General features: G+C 42.9%; 1 protein-coding gene across 3 annotated transcripts in view; it reads right to left on the reverse strand.

The window, feature by feature from the left end:
• Nucleotides 1-23702, reverse strand: part of Tmem131 (transmembrane protein 131) — a 146679-nt gene that overhangs the window by 51962 nt on the left and 71015 nt on the right. For all 3 annotated transcript variants that reach the window (XM_021197667.2, XM_029538483.1, XM_029538482.1), the window contains exon 5: nt 7989-8112. In XM_021197667.2, the coding sequence (XP_021053326.1) occupies nt 7989-8112 (124 nt within the window). The remainder of the gene's footprint in view (nt 1-7988; nt 8113-23702) is intronic.

The raw sequence follows: 23702 nt of genomic DNA on the forward strand, positions 1-23702 counted from the left end.
GTGTGTGTGTGTGTGTGTGTGTGTGTGTGTGTGTGAGTAATAGAGCAGCAAAAGTTAACCGGGGTGGGGTAGGAGGGCAGGTCAGAAGGCACACAACAGGGAGGGACATCTAACACTCAAAGCCTTTTGAAAGGCCATGTGGAAACTGCTGCCATACAGAGTTTAAATGGGATTACCCTATAACAACACCCTAAACACACACACATGATAGCAAATAAAAATTCTAGCACCAGGAATAGGTTGCCTCTTTTTGAGTTATTGGTCTACAGTGTTCCAGAAGCCTCCAGGCATTACAAGCTCTTACCAATGCTCCTGGTTAGCCTTCTACTGTCCTATTGCTAACACACCCCATTCTTGAGCATGGATCATGGAATCGTCTAGCTGGTACTTACCTGAAAGCTGTCTCCCTACTGGCTAGCTTTCACAATGTTGGAAGGTGCTATAGATGCTACCAGAGAAGAAAAGTAACCATTAATGTCATCCAGCTGTGAAGCCTGCAAGCTACAATAATGACAGATTTGACAGGATATGCTCACTGGTATACCAGTGGTATGAGTTATGGGATTATCCAATGACTTTATGCTTGAATCTAAGGTCTGCTCCATGAGATGGAACCTATACCTGGCACTGTTAATAGGGCCAACAACCTGTAACTTAGCTTTGGTGAGCACCTACTACTATTCTGCTAAGTGGACCCAGTACTGACATAAGTTGTGACGACTCATTATCATGCTAATAGGCCAGTGCATCTCTCGACCCTCCTCACAGAAGTGTCTCCTTGCAATTAACAAAGAGACCCTGACCTGGTCAACCTGCAGACAGTTAACACTGACATTGCTCAGCCCTAAAGAGGTCATCCAAATCCCAAGGCTCACGGATCTTCAGCAAAGAGGGGAGGGAAAGATTTTAAGACATAGCAGGAGGAGATAACTTCAAGGAGACCAGCTTTCTGGATACAATAGGGCAGGGCAGTTGCAAATATGAACTCAGTGATTTTAATAGCAAATGCAAGACCTATGTAAGCCTGAGACAGACAAAATGGAGATGAGAGTCGAGGAGAGGAGAGCAGAGGGGAGAGGAGGGGACTGGAAGAGAGGAGATGAGCACAAATCCCGAGTCTGAGCTGAGGAGTTCAGCACAATTTATAGCCACTGGAAAAAGAAGAATCAGTTTTCTTTAACAGTGTGACCCCTGGCAGGTCAATCACTCTTTAAGGAGCTCCTCACTCCTAAGAATAGTTGGGCAATATAACCTGGATTTGAAGAGTTAAAAAACAAACTGAACAAACAAACAAGCCAAGTTAGATGGGTAGGGAGGTGAGGGTGGATCTGGCGGAGCTGGGCTTGGGTTATAAACATATGCGATTGCTCAAAGAGACGGAGAGGACAAGACAGCTCAAAGTGCAGAGAAACTCAAGAGTTGCCAGGGAAGAGATGCAACCACAGTTAACCAAACTGTAGCTGTCCTGGGGGTGGGGGTGGGGGTGGGGGTGGGGAGCCAGAAGTCTCATCTGAAGGATAAACAAGGAGCCTTGATGAAAGGGGGCTGCCAACCCTACCCACAGGACAAGACTACAGCTTTCACAAGGCTCAGAACTATCAATGGGTCTTCCTGAGACAGTGCCTTTTATAATAGAATGGGTCTGTAGTTGCAAGATCTCCTGTGCCTAGCAGCTATCTGAAGAGGCAACTTCTGGGGGCAGGGAAGAGGGGAGCTCACCAGCCTCTGGAGACAAACAAGTGTGGGTGGACAGACCTCTAGAGTCACCTGACTATAGAGTCCAAGAACTCTGAGCTCCAGGACACTCCCCAACATTCCCAGCTGCGATCCTCCAGCAGGGCAATGAATGAAGTGAGAAGAAAGTGCTGCTACTGCTTTCTCTAAAGTCTGTGCACTCAGGAGACACCCTCCCCCAACCCACGCCATCCCAGATAGACCATTTCAGTAAGAACCTGGTGTGGGGGCAGGGCTCAGGAGAATGGGAGACTGAAAAGCCAAGGCCCCTGGCATGCAGAGAAGAGAAGGTACTAGACAGCAGACAACCCTGGAGACAGTGGACACTTGAGTAATACAGGCCAAGGACCAGTGTAAGACACAGGAGGAGACGACAAGGACGACATACCTGCCGCTTCCAGGTTTCAAAGACCCAGAGGAAAAGCGCTCTGATGAATTAGCAGCACCCTACTGGCTATCTAGCCACTTTCCTTCTCTATACCATTACGAGTATTTCTTCTCATCTATAAATAGCTTTTAGGCTTTAGCGTCTGCTCCCCTTCCTACCTTTACTAATTTTGTTTATATTTCCTTTTCCTTTTCTGTGCTTGCTCTGGTTTGCTGGCTTTCAGTCATCTGTATTTTTGACTTAATTTGTTCTTTAAAAAGCTTTTACATTTTAATTTTTGTTATTCTCCTTGCATTTATCTAAGCTTGATTATGTGTGTGCACATGTATGCACTTGTGTATGTAAACGTGCGGCATGTGTCTCATGGTGTGTATGGATATCAGGATAACACACAGGCACCTTAAGTTGGGCTCTCTGTTGATTTCCCAATGAATACAGCAGGCTGGCCGGCCTAGGAGCTTGCAGGGACTCTTCTATACTTGTCCCCATGCCCCTGTAGGAGTGCTAGAGTTAGACTACACTATGTGTCCAGCTTTTAGTTGGGTGCTCTGGGGACTTGAACTTGGGTCCTCAGCGGCAGACCGTTGTTTCCTTTATTTAGTCTAACTTCTTGCTCTTTTCTCATCGTCTTCATAACACTTCTCTTCTTTCTCTTTTTGTTTCCTAACTTTGTTTCTAATTCTCCCTTCTCTGCTTCTTCTTTTACCCCATCCATTTGTTAATTTCATCCTTACCCTAAGTAATTAAAAAAAATAAGACTTATTTTTGTGTGTGAGTGTTTTGCCTGCATTGTCTGTCTGGTGCCTGATGAGGTCAGAAGACGGTGCCAGAGCCTTTGGAACTGAAGCTGCAGATGGTAGTGAGCAGTCATGTGGGTGCTGGGAACAGAACCCCGGTCCTCTGCAAGAGCAGCAAGCGCTCTAACCCACTGAGCCGTCTATCTAGCCCCACTCAAAATAAGTTGTAACTTCAAAGCCAACTCTTCATTAGCTTTGTCAAGTTTTATTAAACAGTATTATGCAGGTGGCATTTACTTTATTTTCCATCTATTTCTTTGTCCTGCAGGATCCAGTGTTACAGATGCTATAGCTGTGGCAGTCTGCCTTCTCCTTTCTAAGAGGAAAGAAAATTGAGCTCTCAGGGGCAAGCTGCACACTAAAATGATAACCAAATAAGACAGGAAGGAAGCGAAACAAATATGCACAAACTTCAACATGGAAAGGTAGAGAAACACGGCCTCTCCTGCAATCACACAAGAGCCACGAGACGGTAGAAAGACACGGCCTCTCCTGCAATCACACAAGAGCCATGAGACGGTAAACAATTCAGATCTGTATGTAATAAGCAACAATACTGAAGCACTAACAAAGACTTGCCCAACACTTCAAGACACAGGGACACACAAAGATTTTGTAAAAGGCATCAACAGCACACACAGTAAGTCCAAGAATTGCCAAGTGACTGTATAAAACGAAAAAGCAATGAAAGAGTGAAGGCATGTCCTACAGAAAACCTTTGCTAGTCTAAATGTCTAACAGAGAATTAATACCTAGATCTATAAAGTACTGTAAGCACACAAACCCAAAAGGACAAATCACCTAACCAATAAATGGTTAATGAACTGGAGCCTGTTCTAAAAAGAAATAAAGTCAGCAGTGTACGCAATACCTGTAGCCATCAGAAACTACAAACACACCTGTTGTGAGACCACAACAGTTGTTATCAGGAAAACAAAAAGAAAGACAGGTGAGGATGGATGGAGAAGAGATGAAGACATATACACTGTAGGGATGAAATCGGTCACAGCTACTATGGAAATCAGACTAAACTAGCATATGATCCAGCTGTAGCACTGCCAGGTCTGTATGTACCTAAGGGGTCTCAGTCGGCACACCGAGAAGTGAGCACGGCCATGCTTACTGCTGTACTGTTCACTACATTCCAGATAGGGAGCGGCCCGCCCGCCACGTGGGGCCTGGACAACAGAGTGAAGAGCATACACAATGATGTCTTCTTCAGCCATAAGGAAAATGGATTTGCAGGAAAATGGGTGTGACTGGATGGAAAGCACCCCAGGAAATGAAGAAACTCAGATGCAGAGAAACATACCACATTTTTGCTCAAATGTGAATAGTCTAATTATATATGTATAAAACTAAAAGAAAATGATCATGTTTACCCATCACTGCAAAAAAGAAAAAGAAAAGAAGAAAAAAGGTATTATATACAACCCCATGCCTATACATACACCTATACATTTAATATCAGAAGAAATGAAAAGACTCACTCACAGCCTGGAAAATTCACCAAACTCACTTATACAGCAGACAACCAGAGCAGTCCTACATCTGATTTCTCCCTTATCTTCTATTTTTTGATCAACAGTAACTGTTTGAAATTAAATTTAACATTCCATTCATCTGCTTAAACTCTTTGGATGCTTTCCTCTTTTGGAAAGAACCAAAGCCAAGACCTTTTTGTAACAAGCAGCGGCCCTCACAACTGGAGGCCCCGCTCCTCCTGGGTACCTTTCCCAGCACAGCTTCTGCCAGACCTGCTGCTTCAGGACTGCCTTTCTGTAGTCTCAGGTCAAACCCAGCCTGCTACTTAAACCCGACTCGCCCCAGCACTGACCCCCACCCAGCTGCTTTTCTTTTCACAGAACTGTCTAATTGGTCTCATTAAGTATATTTATTATGTCTGCTGAAGATACTTACCCACTAGGGGTAAGTATCATAAGCAGAGATCTCTTGTTCAGTGATAAATCCTGGCAATATTTGTTAAATTAATACATTTGTTACTTCTATCTAGCTGGCAAAGCTGGTCTTAAGTCTCTATGTGCTCCATGTTGTAAGCTGTGACAGTAGACATGGCAGCGGTCGGTGCTCTCTAGATTCCTCTAGTCCCGCCCTCTCCAGGTCATCGCCATGCAGCTGCCGACAACTTACCCTGGCTCTTGCTAACATACCAGACCCCAGAGAAACCTCAGCTTTTCATACAATGGCACACTCTCTGCTAAGATCTGCTTTTCTTGCATAGGAGCACACTATGTATAGTATTCTGTAGCAACAGACACAGGTTTATCTTTATCTGCCCAATACTCCACACTAGGGCTATAGCATATGTGCCCCGATTTCTGACAGAAATCGGGATAGCAGAGTCTAACCTAAAATGGCATAAACAATGTTTAGGCTTCTACACCTAATTAAAAATAATCACCAATGCTCACAAGAGCCTTCAACCCACAAGATTATTTTAAAACATAAAAAAGTAAAAGCGGCTTAAAATTTTTAAATTTTATCTATAGTCTGAAATGTACTGAAATGTAGCTATATAGAACTTGGTCTTTTAAGCAATTTTCTCTATTTTCTATTGGTTGGTTAATATAGACATGGTATTGGATAATAAAAACCATCATGAGTTGTAATACCGTTTTTCCCAAAGAAATAAGAAGTGCCGGGGAATCTGAGGGTGTGGAGGGGAGTTAAGTCAGAGGGGATGTCCAGGAAGGTTGTGCTCTCCTGGACGTGAGAGACACAGTTCATTTCCACTCAACGGCTCACCCCTCCCCACAGTCTTTGAGAAAGAAAGATGGAAGCGCAGGGAAGAAGAAAGGCCAGCACCGACTGTGGCCACCATCTTAACTGCCTTAAAGCTGACCTGACATGTCCACAGGCACTGTGACGGTCATAGAGCTCACTCAGCTTCACTTCCTGGAACTGACTGACAGCATACACAAGGTGTTTTTCAAGAATGTCCAGGGATCTGTTCTTTACATAAAGGTCATCATCTCTGGGCGGAGTCTAATTCGGAGGTGTCAAGCTGATTGGGAAGAGCTGATTACACTGGGCTCTCTAAATTCAACTCGTTCCCAATGAAGGGAAGCTGAGAGCTACATAGAGAGTCGTACTTTCGACTTGTCTTGAGAACTCAGAACTGCACACAGGCTTCCACCTCCCATAGGATGGCTACCAGGTCAGGGAAGCTGGCGCGGCTTAAAGGGTCCCCCAGCACCTCTGCAGCCCAGCCCACTTCCCTCATCCAGCAACAGCTGCAGCTCCTGGGGAGAGCAGTGAAAGGAACAGGGGGGCTTCAACACCCAGAACAACGCTTCTCAGAATTAGCAGAGTGAATCAACGCATTATTAACTCTAGCACAATTGTAGTAAAATCAAACACTACATTTGTCCTTGCTGTCTAACCTAGCACACTTGCACACTACCAGGGCCTGAAAGCTTAGCCGGTTGTGTAGAGACACAGACACACACAGGGGTGGCTGGTGGTGGTTTATAATGTGTGTACCACTTGTGATGGCCACGTATGGGGCAAATCACTGGGCAGGCTCATGGATGGCTGATCTCTGACCATGACTCTTTTGAGACCTATTCCTCATTTATATACTTGAGTCTTCCTCAGTATTAGAATTTTGTTATTTAAGACCATTGATAGATTAATAAAAACAGTGAAAAGATCTTTTAGGTTAAAACAAAACAAAACAAAACAATAGCTCAAGGGAAACCCTTTATTTAGAAAATATTTCCAAAGAGAGGGATTAAAAAAACCCTTAGCCATAGCCGTTTTACCCCTAGAAGCTGCTGACAATGACAATGATACGGGATTTCAGAAAGGAGAAATGTAGAACCCTGAACAAGTACTATGAAGTGAACCAGTAGTTTACATGTTAGAAAAGATGCTGCTCATTTTCTTAGTCACAGCCCTTCAACAATCAGCAAAACCCTGGGAAGATGCAATCAGAATCCATTCTTTTACTCTTTCTCCTCATAGTTCCTGTTCGTTATTTTGGAAGCCTACACATTAAAACTTAATGTATCTCCTAATTAAAAAATATACTTCAGTTCCATCTTTGTGGTTTTGATTAGAAAGGCTCTTCCCTGAATACCAACTTCACATCCAACAACTGACATCATTAGTCAAAATTTGGAGGACACTTGTAGTACACAGGACCCAATGGTGACTGTGACCATGGGTACGAAGACACTTGTGGTTGTCTGTGGTAAAAAGGTCTTTGCTGGTGTCGCTCAGGTCAGCCTGGGGCAGATGCAGCAGTGGAGGGGGAAGAGACACAAGAAGGGCAGAGGACATTGCCGCCAGCTTAAAGAGACAAGAGGAGCCTGTGGGTGCCTCAAGCTGAGTGAAAGCCTGGTCACCAACAACAGGGGCTTCTGTTCTGCAACCAACGACAATGTAATCCACTGAAGACTTAATGGGTCTGGAGGTGCACGTCCTCTCAGAGCCTCAGACAGGAAGGGCTGAGCCTAGACCATCTTAACTCCACTTTACGAAATGCTGAGCAGACAACTCACTGAACTGATAAACCATGTCCCTGAGTGAGCACTAGCTGAAGCCATCAAATGTCACTCACTCGTTGCCCAGCCACAGCAGCCTCACTCACTGCTGTGGTCCTGGCTGGCTGTAGCTAAGAAGAGGGATGGTGGCCCCCACCTTCAATTCCAGTACTAGGGTGGGGGGAGAGGCAGTTCTCTGAGGTCAGGGCCAGCCTGATATACAGAAAGAATTACAGGACAGTCAGGGCTACACAGAGAAACCCTGTCTTGGAAAATCCAAAACAAGTACACCAACCTCTCCAGCCCCCACCGGCCACACACACACCTCAGCTTTGTGAAGGCTGGATTTTTCAGAACGCTTAGGAATTCTAGCACAGTTACTATTACTTGAGGGACACTGTGCACTTAAGAATAGATATTATAATTCTTATGAAATGGGACAAACTGACATCTAAGTATGAAAACACTAGAAGCAGATTTTAATCATAGCAAAATAAAGTAATTAATAAAAATGTAGAACTTCAATTTCAAACAAAAGCAATTTTTAGTAGACAAGCTTACCCTATTTTGAAAAAATGATGCATGGAAATGTGATGTGGTAGCAGATATTGATACTAAAGTAATAGTCTCTTCAGAGCTAGGATTATGTAAGTAGACTTTTTCCATTTTTGGCATTCCAACTGGCCTGCAAAAATAAAAAGGAAACTGTCAGAAATAATTCAGACACTTCTAGCTTTTAGGATAATCAGTAATTGTCAAACATATAGATTATTAAGCAAATTCATGTGCAAATACCATAAAATAGTGAAACACATGTAGCCCCTCAACAAGTACCTATGTGTCGATTCCGTGTTTCTCCAGGGCAAGTAAGTTTCAGCTGACTGACGCTTCTAACCTGGCGCCAGCCTGGGAGGGGAGGTTCACCTTTCCTCATTAATACCACCCTGCCTCTCTCCTCAAATTCCACAAGCACAGACAAACTTAGCAGCATGGTTATATAAAGAAATCTTGCAAGTTGGGGACTTCTGCTATTCTCGACTAATAGAGGGCACAGAAACAGAAGAAAGCTTCATTAATTTGCACACAGCCACACTCTGAACCTGAATCCACACCTAATCCTGTAGCAAGCTGCCTCCTTTCAAGGGAACACTATGAAATACATCCTCAAGGGCTCACAGGTCCATGGAATGATCTCCTGGTGTCCCTTAAAAGCAGTCCTAGTATGTGGCTGGATGGGTCCTTCTGTAGCTCATGTCACTGTGCATCCTCCTGGCTTCTTCGGCACTGTACGGCACTGTACAAATCTTTCTTCAGGGCCGATGTTCTCATTGGCATGTCTGTCCTATGTCCCTGTCAAGATTATCAGCACTTCAAAGTCAAAGGCCACATCATGTATCACTCAATGCAGCTGGAGGCATGTGGGAGCACATGTGCACATGCTTGCTGACTTGTTTCCTCTCCCTCTTTCAGTATTACAGTGCCCTCCAGAATCTGACGGTTTTCAACTAGCGAGATTTTCACCATGCAGACTTCCATTCAAATGGAACCTTCAGACTGTGAGTGACCCTAGCTCCTTTGCAGACCATGTGACATCCCTGTCCTGGAGACCTAACTCATTTCCTAATTCAGATCCAACTTTCTTCTACAAGGTGCTTTCCCCAGGTAACCCTTCCAGGGCGGGCACACTTCTTGAAGCTTTGTGTTACAATTCAGATTCAGTGTCTGAACATGAACCTGAGCAGCTGAGCTTTCTAGTTGTGTCAAGTGTGCATCATATCAGTTATATCCCTACCTTTTCTTCAGTTCAGTTGTCTGACTAGTTTATTATTTGGGAAATTTATAAACCAAAGAATAGTTTGACAATTTTCACCAGTTTAAGAAAATTAATTAGGGGCTTTAAGTTCCTTTAAAGGTCGTAACTTGTATTAGGGAGGACACAGGCTAGACTTGCTGCTCCCAACTAATGCCCCCAAAACAATGTTAAAATTTAAAAGCTAGAGAAAGGTCAATCCATAATGGGTCAAACTGTGGTGAACAATTGACCACTGGGTGCCAACCTCTAACAGACACATCTGGACAACACAACCCCTACAATGGTGGCTCAGCGAATATCGCAGAAGAGGGGGTGGAAAGGTCGTTATGAGTCAGAGGTCTGGGACACCTGCTGTGGTATACTGTCTTCTAGATGTGTATGACACAGATGAAACCTCAGCAGCATGATTGCCTAAACAAAACCAGCATAATGACTAGACCATATCAATTTCCATGCCTACATAAATTGGGAAAGCCCACCCCTAGAAGAGTAACAGCAATTAACGGGTACCAAAAGGGAAAATCACTTTTCTCCATGGATGGACCCTCTGAAACACTACCAATCCCAAATGGTCAGTCCTAATCACATACACATGAGCAAAACTAAATGAACTCTGCAGGTTGTATTTGTACATGCATGTGATCTATACATATATGTATTTATATAATCAATAGGATGTTATGAACTGGAGAAGAACTGAAGGAGGAACAAGAGTTGGGAAGGAGAGACGAGTGGAAACAGTTTGAATACAGTACTCATGTATGAAATAAAAAAAAAATCAATTCTAAGGAACACTGAAAAACAAACAAATGAATAAACTCAACTGAGAACTCTTTGGAGGAATAGAGGGAACAGAGGCTGCCTGAACGGGCAGACAGGAGAGAGTGAGGGACCAGGGGGACAAAGGACAGCATAACCTGAAAATCAGACTGTGGATGGGAAGGCTGTCTGGACTGAAGCACAGAGAGCAACTCCTTACAAGTGTAGGAAGGTTATGTATGGTTTCCAACTCTCCTCTCAGGTCTTCCAGAGGTCTGGGTCTGTTCGTTATGGTCTAGGAAGGCAATCCTGCCCAACTACAGTTTGGCCTAAGCACTGTCTCAGGGTGCAGACTAGGAGGGTCAGCCAGAGCTGGGTGTGCAGAACTGGGCTTTCCACCTTGGGATCATCCTAAGCTAACGAGAAACTCTGGGCAGGGCCTGACCTGTCCTTACTGTACAGCAGCCCCGTAACACACGGAAGGGGTAACTCACTGAGTGTGCTGACACCGGCAACCCCCTTCTAGTGATGCTGGTATTCTTCAGGGCATGACTTCCCTTTCACTAACATTTTACTTGTATGTTTGGCCATCATCGGCCATATAGCTCCCTTGAAACATGCTTTGCAAATATTTTCTCAATGTGTGGGTCATGTTCTTTACTTGATGGTTATCAATTACAGCATAAACTTTTTTTTTTAATTTTATGTAACCCAAGCTATAAATTTTGCCTCCTGTTAATTGTGCATCTGGATTTCTACATTTTAAAAATAACAATGGACACATACAAAACTGTTTTCTTCCAATGGCTTACAGCTCAACTCCCTTACATTCATATTTAGCTGCATGATATCTCTAGCTCTATAGTGCTTACAGCTCCTCCATTTAGTTCCTATCTAGTCACATGATAACTCTAGCTTTACACTGCGTTCTTTTGTGTGGTATAATGTAGGGACTGATATTCACTCTTGCACATGGATAGCAAGTGGCCCCAGCACCAGGTACTACTAAGAATATTCCTCCCCTATTAAACTGTCTGGGCATCACCGTGAAAATCAACTGTCAATAAATCTATTTCTACAATCTAAGTTCTTTTGCATTTATCTATGTATGCATCTGTCCTTAGGAATATGTCTGAACCACCAGTGCTTTGTAGAAAGCCTTTGAAAATGGAGGGGTTTCTACCAAAATGGCTCAGCACATGAAGGCACTGGGGCCAAGCCTGACAACTGAGTTCAGTCTCAGGACCCACAGGGTGGAATGGGAGAACCGAGACCCTCAAGTTGTCCCATGACATCCACATATGTGACCCCCATACAAGTAAACAGAATTAAAAAAAAATTGTATATAAAGTTTTTGATATTGGAAAGTGTGCTTCCTTTAACTTTAGTTTCCTTAAGGGTGTTTTGGATCAGACTGTTTGGGATCCTTTATATGGCTGTGAATTTTAAGATAAGGTTATCGATTTCTACACAAAGAGACAGGTGAAGAATGTATTCAATCTGCTGTCTTAATCCCTGCCATCTAGCACACGAAGAGCTGTGAGATGTCTTCCTATTTACTTAGTTATTTAATTTCTCTTGGTTATAATTTTTAGGGTTTTTTTTGTATGCCTTAGTGCTTCTGTCAAAAATTAATATTTAAGAATTTCTGTTCCCTTTGATGCTACTATGAGTGGACTTTTCTCCCCACCCCCATCCCAGCTTTGATGCAGGGTCTTTATTTAGGCTAGACGGCCTTTGAGCTCCTGCTCCTCTACCTTAGACCTTAGTGCTGGGTGACAGGCACATGTCACCACCTGGCTGAGACTGTTTTTCTCTTTTTAAAAAGATTAGTCACTGCTACTGAACAAAACCATAGTTTATTTTTGTACGTTGGTCTTGCATTCAAGTTACTACTTCTAGTAGCTTTCATTTAAAATATATTTAGAGTCGGTATCTAGTCCATGGAATGGGGAACATTTTTCCATCTGGGTGCGAACTGATTTTTTTTTCCCCTACCTTATTGCTTGAATCAGAGGAATAAGATGCTGAAGAGAGCTGACCAGACTCCCAGCTGCTCCTGATGCAGGGACAGTTTCACTCTCTCAGCATTATGCATGACATCAACCTTGGGGTTTCACAGATCATCTTCATTAGGTTGGAACATTCCTTTCTGTTCTTGGTTTGTTCAGAATGATTACTATGGAAGTACACTGTATATCTTTGCTACATTTATGTATGATCGTATGTATTCCCCTTCATTCTCCTAGAATAATACTATTTGCTCACAGTGTATGATTCCCTTACATACTGATGAGGTCTGTCTGTGGGCACGTTGTGGGGGACTTCTGAGCCTATATTCAGAAGGATGGCTGTCTGTTGTGTGTTTAGTTTGGAATGAGATCAAGGTAGCAAACAGAGCATGTGAGAAGGACCTGCCTTCCCTCTGTACCACAGCCTGCTTTCAGGAAGCTTCGTTGGACTGACTCATGTTGCTTGGCTTCTCATACATGTACTCAAAATTTTGGAGTTTTGATTTTTGACTCTATTCAGATTTTCTGTTTATTTCCTCGGCTTTGTAAGTAGAGTATTAAAGAGAAATAAACACATTCCTCGTATCTTTCAAGATACATAGCACAAAAAACGTCTTTGTCCCTGGACAGTTCAGAAGGACTGCAGGCTAAGTGGCTTTTGTCAGCTCCCCCATGCTTTTGTTGTTGTCTAATGTTAGTACAAGCAATCTCATCTAAGAGAAAGATAGGGTGAAGATGGACAGGCGCTTTATATAAAGTCTCCTTCAAACAGGGCTGTGGATGGCTTGCTACACAACAGGGCTCAAGCAGACAAGTATGGAGGTCCAGGAGTCTGGGAGCAGCCAGTGATGGGAGATTGGTTTCGTCCTCATCTTGAGGCATCAAGGAGAAAATGTCCTGGGCCACACTGAGTAGAAGAGATAAGGCCTTGCTGAGAGAAGGATTATGGGAATTAGGAGTAATGAGGAGAGAGAAGATGGCGAGAGGCACCAGCAGGCTACTGTAGATGTGCAAACTCATAACGTAGAGGCTTCCAATTGTAGGAAGAGCCTTCCCAGTCCAGCCTACCCTCTACTCTCCGAGTCCAGAGCTCTCTGCATCACCTCTCACGCTCTAGGCTGTGTCACTACCACAAGCTCAGGAGTTAAAGGCAACATCCACTCATTACTGCACGACTTTCTAAGAAAGTTTATCTGCTCAGGGTTTCACAAGGCTTCTGCAGATTCTCAGCATGTTGGGTTCTCGTGCAGAACGCAAAGTCCTCGGCTAAATGCATTTACTTTGTTTGCATGACTCTCACCATACAGCTCCTCTACTTCCAAAACCAGCAGAAAGAAACACAACAAGTTCCTCTCCTACTGCAAATAACCAACACTTCTCTTCCTCATTCTGAAGTCAGCCTTTGAAGGCTTTGGGACTAGGACCGAGTCACACAGATAGCTCTCCATTTTAAAGACCATAGGATTTAGAACCTTGGTTATAGTCACATCTGGATTAGTGCTTGGTTGTAACGTTAGGAGGTGTATATATGTGTATTAGAAACCTGAAATTCTCCCAATCATCTTACAGTTCTGACTACCACAAGCAGCATGTGTGATCTGCCTGGCTAGACAGGTTAACTGTAAAAATAAAGCTAAACAAATATCCAGTCCCTTGCCAGTGCTAGTCCTGTTTCCATTATCGGCTGCTCCACACAGAGGAGTCAACAGTGGGAGGTATTTATAGATGAACACAGCCAGAGCAATTGGACATCTTTGTTCTCCGTGCTGCAGGACCATACTGTCCAGATTCTAGAGGAGTCTAAGGTTCCAAAGCATTGGGAGTGAACAGCCAGGGCCCAGGGCAGCTGGGAAAGTAAGCCGCAGCCCTGTGGTCAGTGGCAAGCTCCTCTATCACTGTCTCCTGCAACCACAGGAGACAGCTGCAGACATGGTTTCCCAAATGCCCCTAGACAGACCTGCTGTTGTGCAGCCTCAGGCACAAGCAGGAAGCCGGGCCAAGTCAACACCAGCACTTTGTACAACTCCGTCACCACAACATCCTACAGTTCTCACAAACACATGTTATAAAACTGTGCATGGAAGTAAGAATTAGAAGTGGGAAGCTACAAGGCACCAAACAACTCCTGAAAAAAGGAAGCCTCCTTGATTTTCTTGGAACACCAGAAAGCAATTAGGGAGAAAAAGTTTTCATGCACTGATTTTTAAACTGAAGATTTAAAGCCAAATGTTTTGCACCTAATAACTATATGAACCAAAGAATGCAGTGAACCAGTTTTTACCCCAAACATCATTTACTGCTTGCAATAAATGTCTGAGAGAAAGATGTTGTTATGGAAACAGAAAACACTTAGGAACACTGGCATAAATAATTTGGGGGAGGGAAGAAAGGGAGGATGCGAGTACCCAAATCATGGCAGAGTACCATTTAGAAACTGGGCAGGAGAGGGAGAGAGGGTGAAGTAGAAATTAAACACTAACAAAACAGGAAATTGGGGGCCTGGAGAGGTAGTTAAGAACACTTGTTGCTTGTGCAGGGGACTTGGGTTCAGTTCCTAGCACCTGAATCCTTACATCGTGGCTCATAATCAGCTGTGGCTCCGGGGATCCAATGACTTTTTCTGGCCTCTTCAAGTACCAGTCACACATGTGGTATGTATGTATGTGTATGTGTATGTGTATATATATATATATATATACCTAACGACACATAAAAGTCTTTTTTTGGGGGGGGGGTTCAATTCAGGGTTTTTCTGTGTAGCCTTGACTGTCCTGGAACTCAGAAATCCACCTGCCCCGCCTCCCAAGTGCTGGGATTAAAGGTGTACACCACCACGCCCGGCTCAAACGTCTTTTTTTTTTTAAATGGCCTATTTCTTCAGAATGCTAATTTTATATCTGAGCTGTGAAATGAGTGTTAGCCGATTATTAATAGAGGTGACCACAGAGGTGAGGACAGTCAGTACCAGGTTTCCTAGAGAGCAGCAAGGTGTGTCTCAGGACAGCCCACACTGCTAGCAGTTCTCAAGCCGTGCTGACACTCCACCCCACAACATTCCCTTCTCAGTACATCTGAGCAGGGGACAGAAAGGCACTCTGCTTCCTCGTGGCCATGACAACCAAGCTTCCAAGCTGCCGCCAGCACTTCTGACTCCTCAGCCTCACTGGAAATACAACACAAGCAGAGCTGGTTTCCTCTGTTTGCTCTCGGCCTGCTGTGGTTTCTCCAGAGCTTCACTGTGTTCGTATAGACAGATGTCCTAACTTGTGCAGGCCAGAAGGACATTTCCTTTTTAAGCTTTACAGTTATGCGAGGTCAAATGAAGTCACTAGACATTGTACTCTGGTCCTAGAACTCATTCTGGGCTTTGGCTATGCAGGCCTAGCCTCTCTATAACTCTGGGGAGCAGAGGCAGGCATAGCCCTGGCCAGCCAATCATTAGAGGACAGCTGTAAATATAATGTAAGTGTTCTGAGCACATTTAAGGAAGCCCAGGCTTCCAAGGTGGAGAGTAAGCTGAGTGTTTGTCAAGTTCCAGCTTTAAACCCAATTCCAGAAAGCAAATGAAAAAACACACAAAATAAAGAAAAAGGGAGGCTATGTTACTCCGGAGTACATATCTTAGTTTAGGTTTCTATTGCTGTGATGAAGCACCATGAAAGCAACTCAGGAAGGAAGGAGTTTATTCAGCTTATGCTTCAACATTATCAAAGGAAGTCAGGATAGGAACCCCATCCTAAACGGATTAACTACCTGTATGATGGATATTTTATACCCTCTGGGGTATGTCTGTGTGAGACAGCATCAGTTTGGATATTCAAAATCAATTTTAGGTGGTGATCCATCCCACCTCTGTGTAGCTGGGAAGATACCAAGGAGACAGAGGGAAGGCCATGTCACATGGCAAGCTGTGAAGGTTGTGTTGCACAACAGGGCTGAACTGTACTGACTGGTCATCAGACGTAGGAGAAGCCAAGGGTCTACGATGGTCTTCAATAGGATCTGCTGCCCACTGTGGGATTTCTCTCTTGATGAAACCCTGACAAACTAACAATAGCACTACATCCACTGATACATACTTCTTCTTACACAGCTGCTTCAGGGATTGGACAATGAATCCACCTGGGGTGATCACTGCTTTCTGCTAAGATGTTTTAGATTAGAGAGAGAGAAGGCTACAGAAGGTAGAGTGGAAACAGTAAGCAGGGCTGTTCCCATCCTTGTAGGGAAACAGCATTGGTACTGAGAGAATGAGAGGGAGTGAGCGAGGTGAGGACACAGGAGTCCTGGCAGCCTTAGGTACTGGGGACCTACCTGTCTGTTATGGTGGCTCAATCAGTCTTATTCTTTTGCTTTAAGGAGTTTCAGTCAGTGTTCTCTCATTTACAATCAAATAATTACAACACTGACTGAAGCAGAAGTACTATAGGCAATCTACACTAAATGCCAATTTTCTTGTTCTGTAAATATATGGAAATGATAACTAAAAATATGACTGAATCACAGTGCCTGTTGCTTTCAGACGGCTTATAAAACTACAAGGGCCTGGGAAGATGACTGGCATCTGCTGTTCAAGAATGAGGACTTGAGTGTGAACCCCAGCATCTACATAAAACCTGGGCATATACAGTTAAGGAGGTAGAAACATAGAGGACTCTGAGGTTATCTGGCCAACTGTCTAGCTGAATTGTTGGACTCCAGGTTCAGTGACAGAATCCTTTGTTTAAGAAATATAGGGTGGAAGGCAAAAAACAAAGAAAAAAAAAAGAAGAAAAAAAAAAGAAATATAGGGTAGGAGAACTCTTTAAACTTACATGGTGGAAGGAGAGAATCAAATCCCCACAAGTTGTTCTTTGACTTACCTAAACACACACACACACACACACACACACACACACACACACACACGTAAAAAAATGGATAGCTGCTACTCCTGTTCAGTGTATGATCATCATTTGTTTTCTTTCTACGTATAAGAAACACTGCACTTAAGAGTGCCTGGAGAGATGGTTCAATGGTTAAGAGTATTTACTGCTTCCAGAGGACTAGAGTTTGGTTTCTAGCAACCATGCCAGATAGTTCACAAGTGCCTGTAACTCCAGCTCCACAGATCTTGTCACTAAATTCCATGGGCATCTGCACTCATGTATTCATTCTCATATTCATTTTCATTCATATTCATATTCTCTCTCTCTCTCTCTCTCTCTCTCTCTCTCTCTCTCTCTCTCCCTCCCTCCCTCTCCCCCTCTCCCTCTCCCTCTCCCGATTATTTTCACAGTATGTAGAACATGCCCAGAATTAGAAAGATCACACTGACTTCAGGAAACAGCCTGTAGCTTTCTATATATGTGGAATAAGAAATGAAGACAATTCACGTTTATCATAACACAACAGGAACCATTAAAGGACTTTTTTTTTAAGGGAGGATAATAATGTGATCAAGTTTATAAAAATGTTAATATTTATTACTCCCCTCCAGTGTGTGTGTGTGTGTGTGTGTGTGTGTGTGTGTGTGTGTATACACGAGGGAGGGCATGCTGTCTGTAAGTATGAGGGTGGAGGTCAGAGGACAACCTTGGGAGTCAGTTCTTCCCTCCCACCATGTGGATAGCAGAAACTGAACTTAGGTCATCAGGCATGGCAGTAGATGCTTTTACCCACTGAGCCATCTCCCTAGCCTCATGATCAAATTTTAACATTATAATTTGTTGACACCATGGATCATAAGCAGTAAATGCCATATATGTAGTGACAGTCTTAGTTTTCAAATAACAAGGGCCTGAGCCAAGAGAAGGTAGCAGAGCGATGAGGAATGTAGGAGAGCGCACATAAACTTGATAAAAAACCTTTCTCCTGACAAACAGAAGAGACGGGAGCACTCCAAGGGAAAGGAAGTAACAACTCAGATGCCTCAGTGGTGAGGAGTGGGGCCATAGACTGGGAATCACAGACTTGTGCTAGAGCTATGGAAGATCATGGAAAGGTGCCCGGTAGGCTTCAGATAGGGTGAATATGTGTGTGCTCACAAGGCTGCCTGCAGACAACAGAAGGGGCAGGAGGAAGGGGGCCATGTGCTCCACAAAGTACCAAGGACACAAAACTGGTGTCCTAGCTAAAGGCCCCAGCCAGTGCTGTCACCGGGGTTTGTGAGCTCAGCATGGCAGCCTGCTGTCCAGGGAACACACCCTTGCATTTTGCTGCTGGGAGACACAACATGCTGCTTCTATCCTGCCAAGTACTGCTCACTGGCAAGCGACAGGATGGCTGCCACAACACTCTGCCACCAATCCCACACCTAGGAGACTTCTATATACTGAAGAGTATAGAGGGAAAAAATCCTCCCCCAGAATTCCCTTACACGCGTCCTCATACCCCTAGCTAGTCTGGGTCATATCTATCTGTAAACTGACCCTAAATGAGAATGGAAATGTTATATCCAACTTAAACAGAATTTGCTCCTGGGCCAGGGACATACTCACTTTGCCCAAGGGTTGAACAACTGAAAGGAAAACTGAACACTTATTAACAAAAACAAACAAACGTGGGCGGGGTTGCTAGAGGTAGGCAGGCAGCCTACAGCAGCTCTGCTATAGTGCTGCCTCATGCTTCCTGCTTAGTGCCCACTTAAGGAATGCAGGAGTGTTTGGAGGCAAAAAGAAATAGATCAATGCAGGAAGAATTCTGACTAACTAACAATGTCTATGTTTCTATGAGTGCAGGAAAAAACTCTAACTCAAAGAGGACCTGAACTAGTAACTGTCTATCTACTTCCTGAAGCCACTTAAGAATAACTTTCTCTCTCTTTTTTAAATAATATTTTAATAATATTTTTCTTTTCTCTCTTTATCTTTTTAATTCTATTCAACATAATATATATTTTCATACCAATCTTAAAAATGATGGACATGTTATTAAATGAACATAAATAGATAAGGCCTTTTTGTTTGTTTGTTTTGTTTTTAGTAGAGCTTAAAATCTTGGCTCTTACTTTGGTACAAACCAAAACTGAGAAGAATTTTTAGACATTGGAGTTCACTGTAATAAGACTGTACTTCAATGTCCCTCACACCACAAAAGGATTCTACCTCCAATATAGATAAGCTAAGAGTTGACAGTTCTGCTGCGCCAAGGAATGAATTGTACGCACGATTTTTGGATACAGATTTCCTGCTTTGTTCAAAGCTATTTGACTTGAGTGATTGTCTTCATTCTTAGCCCACAGGGAACAGGTTACATTCATTTAAGAAATGGTGTGTGTATTGAGATGGTCTATCCATGAAGTCATTCATCACTGTTTCAATGAACAATGGCTCTGCTTGGAGAGTGGCACAGATGTTAGGGGAGGGTAATATTCTGGTTCATTGGCTGTGATAATTTTGAAAAGCATTTATCTCAGAATAAGAGTAACATAAGATCTTCTTCTTCAAAATTGATACAATAATTATAAATATCAAGCAAAGCCTTCAGTCTCACTCTTTGTTGTTCTCTTACAAGCCACTGCCCAAATTAATTGCCTACACTTCTTTTGGCTGTATAAATAATTTTGAAATATGTAAGCTGTTCTGAAAACCACAGTATAGTGTAAAAACATCAAATAAACAATCCTACTAATAGAGAGGCTGAGATAGGAGAAGCATGATTTCAAGACCCTGTCATGTGCAAACAAGCAGAAAGTGTATATGGATTGTACAATATTGGGCCTATTTCTCCCATTACTAAATTAGAGGGATCACAGGATGACAGCCAACAAATTTCTAATTCCTCATATTTTCGAATTTCAATCGATTAGGATATGTTGGTAATATTAATTTTCATAGTAAGAGATATTAAGGAAAAGTGGGTATTACTTCCTGTTAATTTTCTTTTCTTTTTTTTTCGAGACAGGGTTTCTCTGTATAGCCCTGGCTGTCCTGGAACTCACTTTGTAGACCAGGCTGGCCTCAAACTCAGAAATCCGCCTGCCTCTGCCTCCCAAGTGCTGGGATTAAAGGCGCATACCACCACGCCTGGCTCCTGTTAATTTTCTTGTTAGAGGTGGAATTATGTTTGTATGGGTTTGTTGAAAGATTACTTTCTTGCTTCTTCTAGGGTGTAGTTTCACTCCTTGTGTTAGTGTCTTCCATCTATTATTAATGCTGGATTTGTGAAAAGATATTGTGTCTTTTTTTTTTTTTTTCATAGAATATCTTGTTTTCTCCCTCTATGGTGATTGAGTTTTGTTGGGTTTAGTAACCTGGGTTGGCATTTGTGTTCTCTTAGAGTGTGTATGACATCTGCCCAGGATCTTCTAGCTTTCATAGTCTCTGGTGAGAAGTCTGGTGTAATTCTGATAGATCTGTCTTTATATGTTACTTGACCTTTTTCCCTGCTTTTAAAATTCTTTCTTTGTTTAGTGCATTTGGTGTTTTGATTATTATGTAACAAGAGGAATTTCTTTTCTGGTCCAGTCTATTTGGAGTTCTGTAGGCTTCCTGTATGTTCATAGGCATCTCTTTCTTTAGGTTAGAGAAGTTTTCTTCTATAATTTTGTTGAAGATATTTACAGGCCCTTGAAGTTGGGAAGTTGGGAATCTTCACTCTCGTCTATACCTATTATCCTTGTCTATACCTATTATCCTTAGGTTTGGTCTTCTCATTGTGTCCTTGATTTCCCGGATGCTTTGGGTTAGGACCTTTTTGCTTTTAGTGTTTTCTTTCACTGTTGTGTCAATGTTTTCTATGGTATCTTCTGCACCTGAGCTTCTCTCTTCTATCTCTCTGTATTCTGTTGGTGATGCTTGCATCTATGACTCCTGATCTCTTTCCTAGGTTTTCTATCTCCAGGGTTGTCTCCCTTTGTGATTTCTTTATTGTTTCTAGTTCCATTTTTAGATCCTGGATGGTTCTGTTCATTTAGGAATAACTTTCTATCATGAAAACATAACTCTTTCTTATCATGAAGCTACTTTTGTCTCCTGAGAACCTGGCTCTACACTGCCAAACAAAGTATTTTAAGCAAAAGAGCATCCATTTTTAGAGACAAGAGCACTAACTTTAGGAATTTTGATGTCTATATCCATACAGTGGCAGGATGCTGACACCCAGACTGGTCTAAATTACAGTCCCCAAGATTCCTTTTTAGTGAGTTTCTCGTTCATGAGAGCAAGAGTACAGACACTTCTGAAAGTCTCTCCTGCGGCTTGGAGATAGGAAGAGAGCCAGCAGCTATTCTGTAGCAAACATACCTTCCCAAGCTACTGAAATGTAGGTGCTTCTGTAGATGTAATTAAATTCCCTATCAGCCAACTTCCATCAAAGCGAGCTCATTCTAGGTGGGTCTGCTAATACTAGGGAAGTCCTTTCTTTCATCACAGTTTAGGCCCTTTTCTCAAAGCAACTGGACTTTCAATTGCACTCTCTTGCTCAGGACCCCCTGCTGCCTGCCTGAAAAAGACATTCCACATGTCTCACAGTTCCAGCTAGTTCCCATCTTCCTCAGTGTGTGCTTAACCAGTTCCCACACTGTAAGCCAAACCTCTCGTATGCCCGAACAAACAGCTAAACATATAGGCACACATGTTTAAGATTCCCAGCAAGTTCTGATTTTCAAATGAACTCTACTATGCATGTTTCCCCATTGGCCCACAAAACCCTACCTTCTGTAACCCCAGTTCCATCTTTATGAAATAAAACACACTCCATTTAATGTTCTTAGACTGGGTGCAGGTATGTTTTAAATAATGGAAAAGCAATGTGTTAGGCAATTTAAGAAAATGTAATAAGATGATATACACTCAGTCAATTAAATCCACTAGTTATGTCTTTCTCACTGTTCCAGTGCCAAAACCTCTGAGTATAGAGACAGCCAGCCCTTTCTGGTTCTAGTGGGATCCTTTGTGGTTCAAAGATGGTGTCTTCTTGCTGTCCACTCACCTGGTATGTAACGGACTAGGGCACCCTGGGAGCATCCTACTCCAGATGCTCTGCTCTCCCTTGTGTCCTACTTATTCTGCAGAGCCTCCACTTTCCCACACCATCACAAGCTCCAAGAGGAGGTTCTCTGTAGAGAGCTGGAGGGTGCAAACACCAGACCACAGAGCACACGGCTCCTTTGTGTTGCTTGCTCCTCTGCCTTTGGAGCACAGAGTACAGGTCTCTGCCCTCAGGATTAGCTCCTTTCCTGTGCTTCTAATAGTTTTCCTCACTGTGTTGCCTGCCTTGTTTGTGTCCTGCTAAAGCTCATCTGTCCTCCCACCCATATTTAGGAAGCTGAAGTTTCTCTTAGCTCACGAGTTTTTGGCTTCTCTATAACCTGGGCCGGTCTCAGTAAGAACGTCTATCTGCTTCCTTTCCAGTCAATGATGACTTTACTGTCTCACCAGTTGCCTCTAGTTCACGGCATCAAATTCTTCTCTAGCTATAAAGGATATTAAAGGTTAACTTTAATATTCTTTATGTACTTTAATTGAAATTCTCTTGAGGAAAGAGTTGGATTGTATGTAACACACCAGGTTCAGCAATGATCGAAAACAAAATATGCAAACAAATAAAATTAGCAAATGGATTCAACAAATATATCCATATAACTTGATGCTACTACCACATAAAAACAGAAAAAGTTCACAATATATTAAGTTGAAAAGCAAGTTAAAAGATAGTATAGTATGTTTATAAAACGTGGTTGTGCTTTTGTGACTCAGTAACATTAAATACACAGAACGACAGTTCAAACTTAGAGGCTCTATGTGGTCAGACTGTGGCAGCTCTTCATGTTCTTGTCATCACAAGTATTTTGTTTATAAATTTATTACAGTGACTGTATACCACGCAACACAATAAACAAAACCCCAGTTTTATAACAGTGATGAGCAACCTTCTCAAGCTCTGAGGAATCAACAGATGAACTATGGAGAAGGTATCTATCTATAAAGTGTCACAACATGCAGAAAAGCCTCCTACTCTGGTTTTTGTGACAGGTCTCAGTCTGTCACAAAAGTTAGTCTTCAACTTTGATCCTGCTTCCGCCTCCTGAATACTCTACCGTGCAACTGTGTGTTTTAGGGAAGAAAGCAAGAGGGGCCATTCTTTCCTATGATTCAGAAAGCAAAGCTAACATCTCCCAAACACAGTAAAATCATCTTTTCAGAATCTTGCTTAACTTCATCCCAATTTCTACTATTTTGGAGGTAGGACATTAATCAGACTTGAGAGACAAATAATTAGGACATGAACTTTTAGTTTCAGTTCAGGTATTTTTCTATAACTGAAGGGTTTTTTGTTTAAATCTTGAAATGAAATTTACAAACCCCCTCAATAAAGAAACCAACAGCTGGGGAGAAGGCACGAGGAACTGAAGTCAGATCCCGGTACCTATGTAAAAGGCCAGGTGTGATGGCACACCTCTGGGATCCCAGGAGACAGACAGATCCCAGGAGCCTGCTGGCCAGCCAGTCTGTTGAATCCTCCTGTCTAGAAGGAATGAGGAAGACACTCAGCGCTGGCCTCTGATATCCATCTCTAGCCACACACATGAACACACACACACACACACACACACAAACTAAACACCAATGGAGAAAACACGACTAGATGAGACTTCTGAAAGCGAGTTTCAAGAGCAGTCACTGACAGTGCTTACAGCTTTGGTGTTGTACAGTCCTCTTCAAGTCCCCACCTGAGAACAGCACGGACACTCTCTAAAGTCGCAGTGTG

This window comes from Mus pahari, chromosome 5 (assembly GCF_900095145.1).
Source record: "Mus pahari chromosome 5, PAHARI_EIJ_v1.1, whole genome shotgun sequence".
In the NCBI taxonomy this organism is placed as follows: Eukaryota; Metazoa; Chordata; class Mammalia; order Rodentia; family Muridae; genus Mus; species Mus pahari.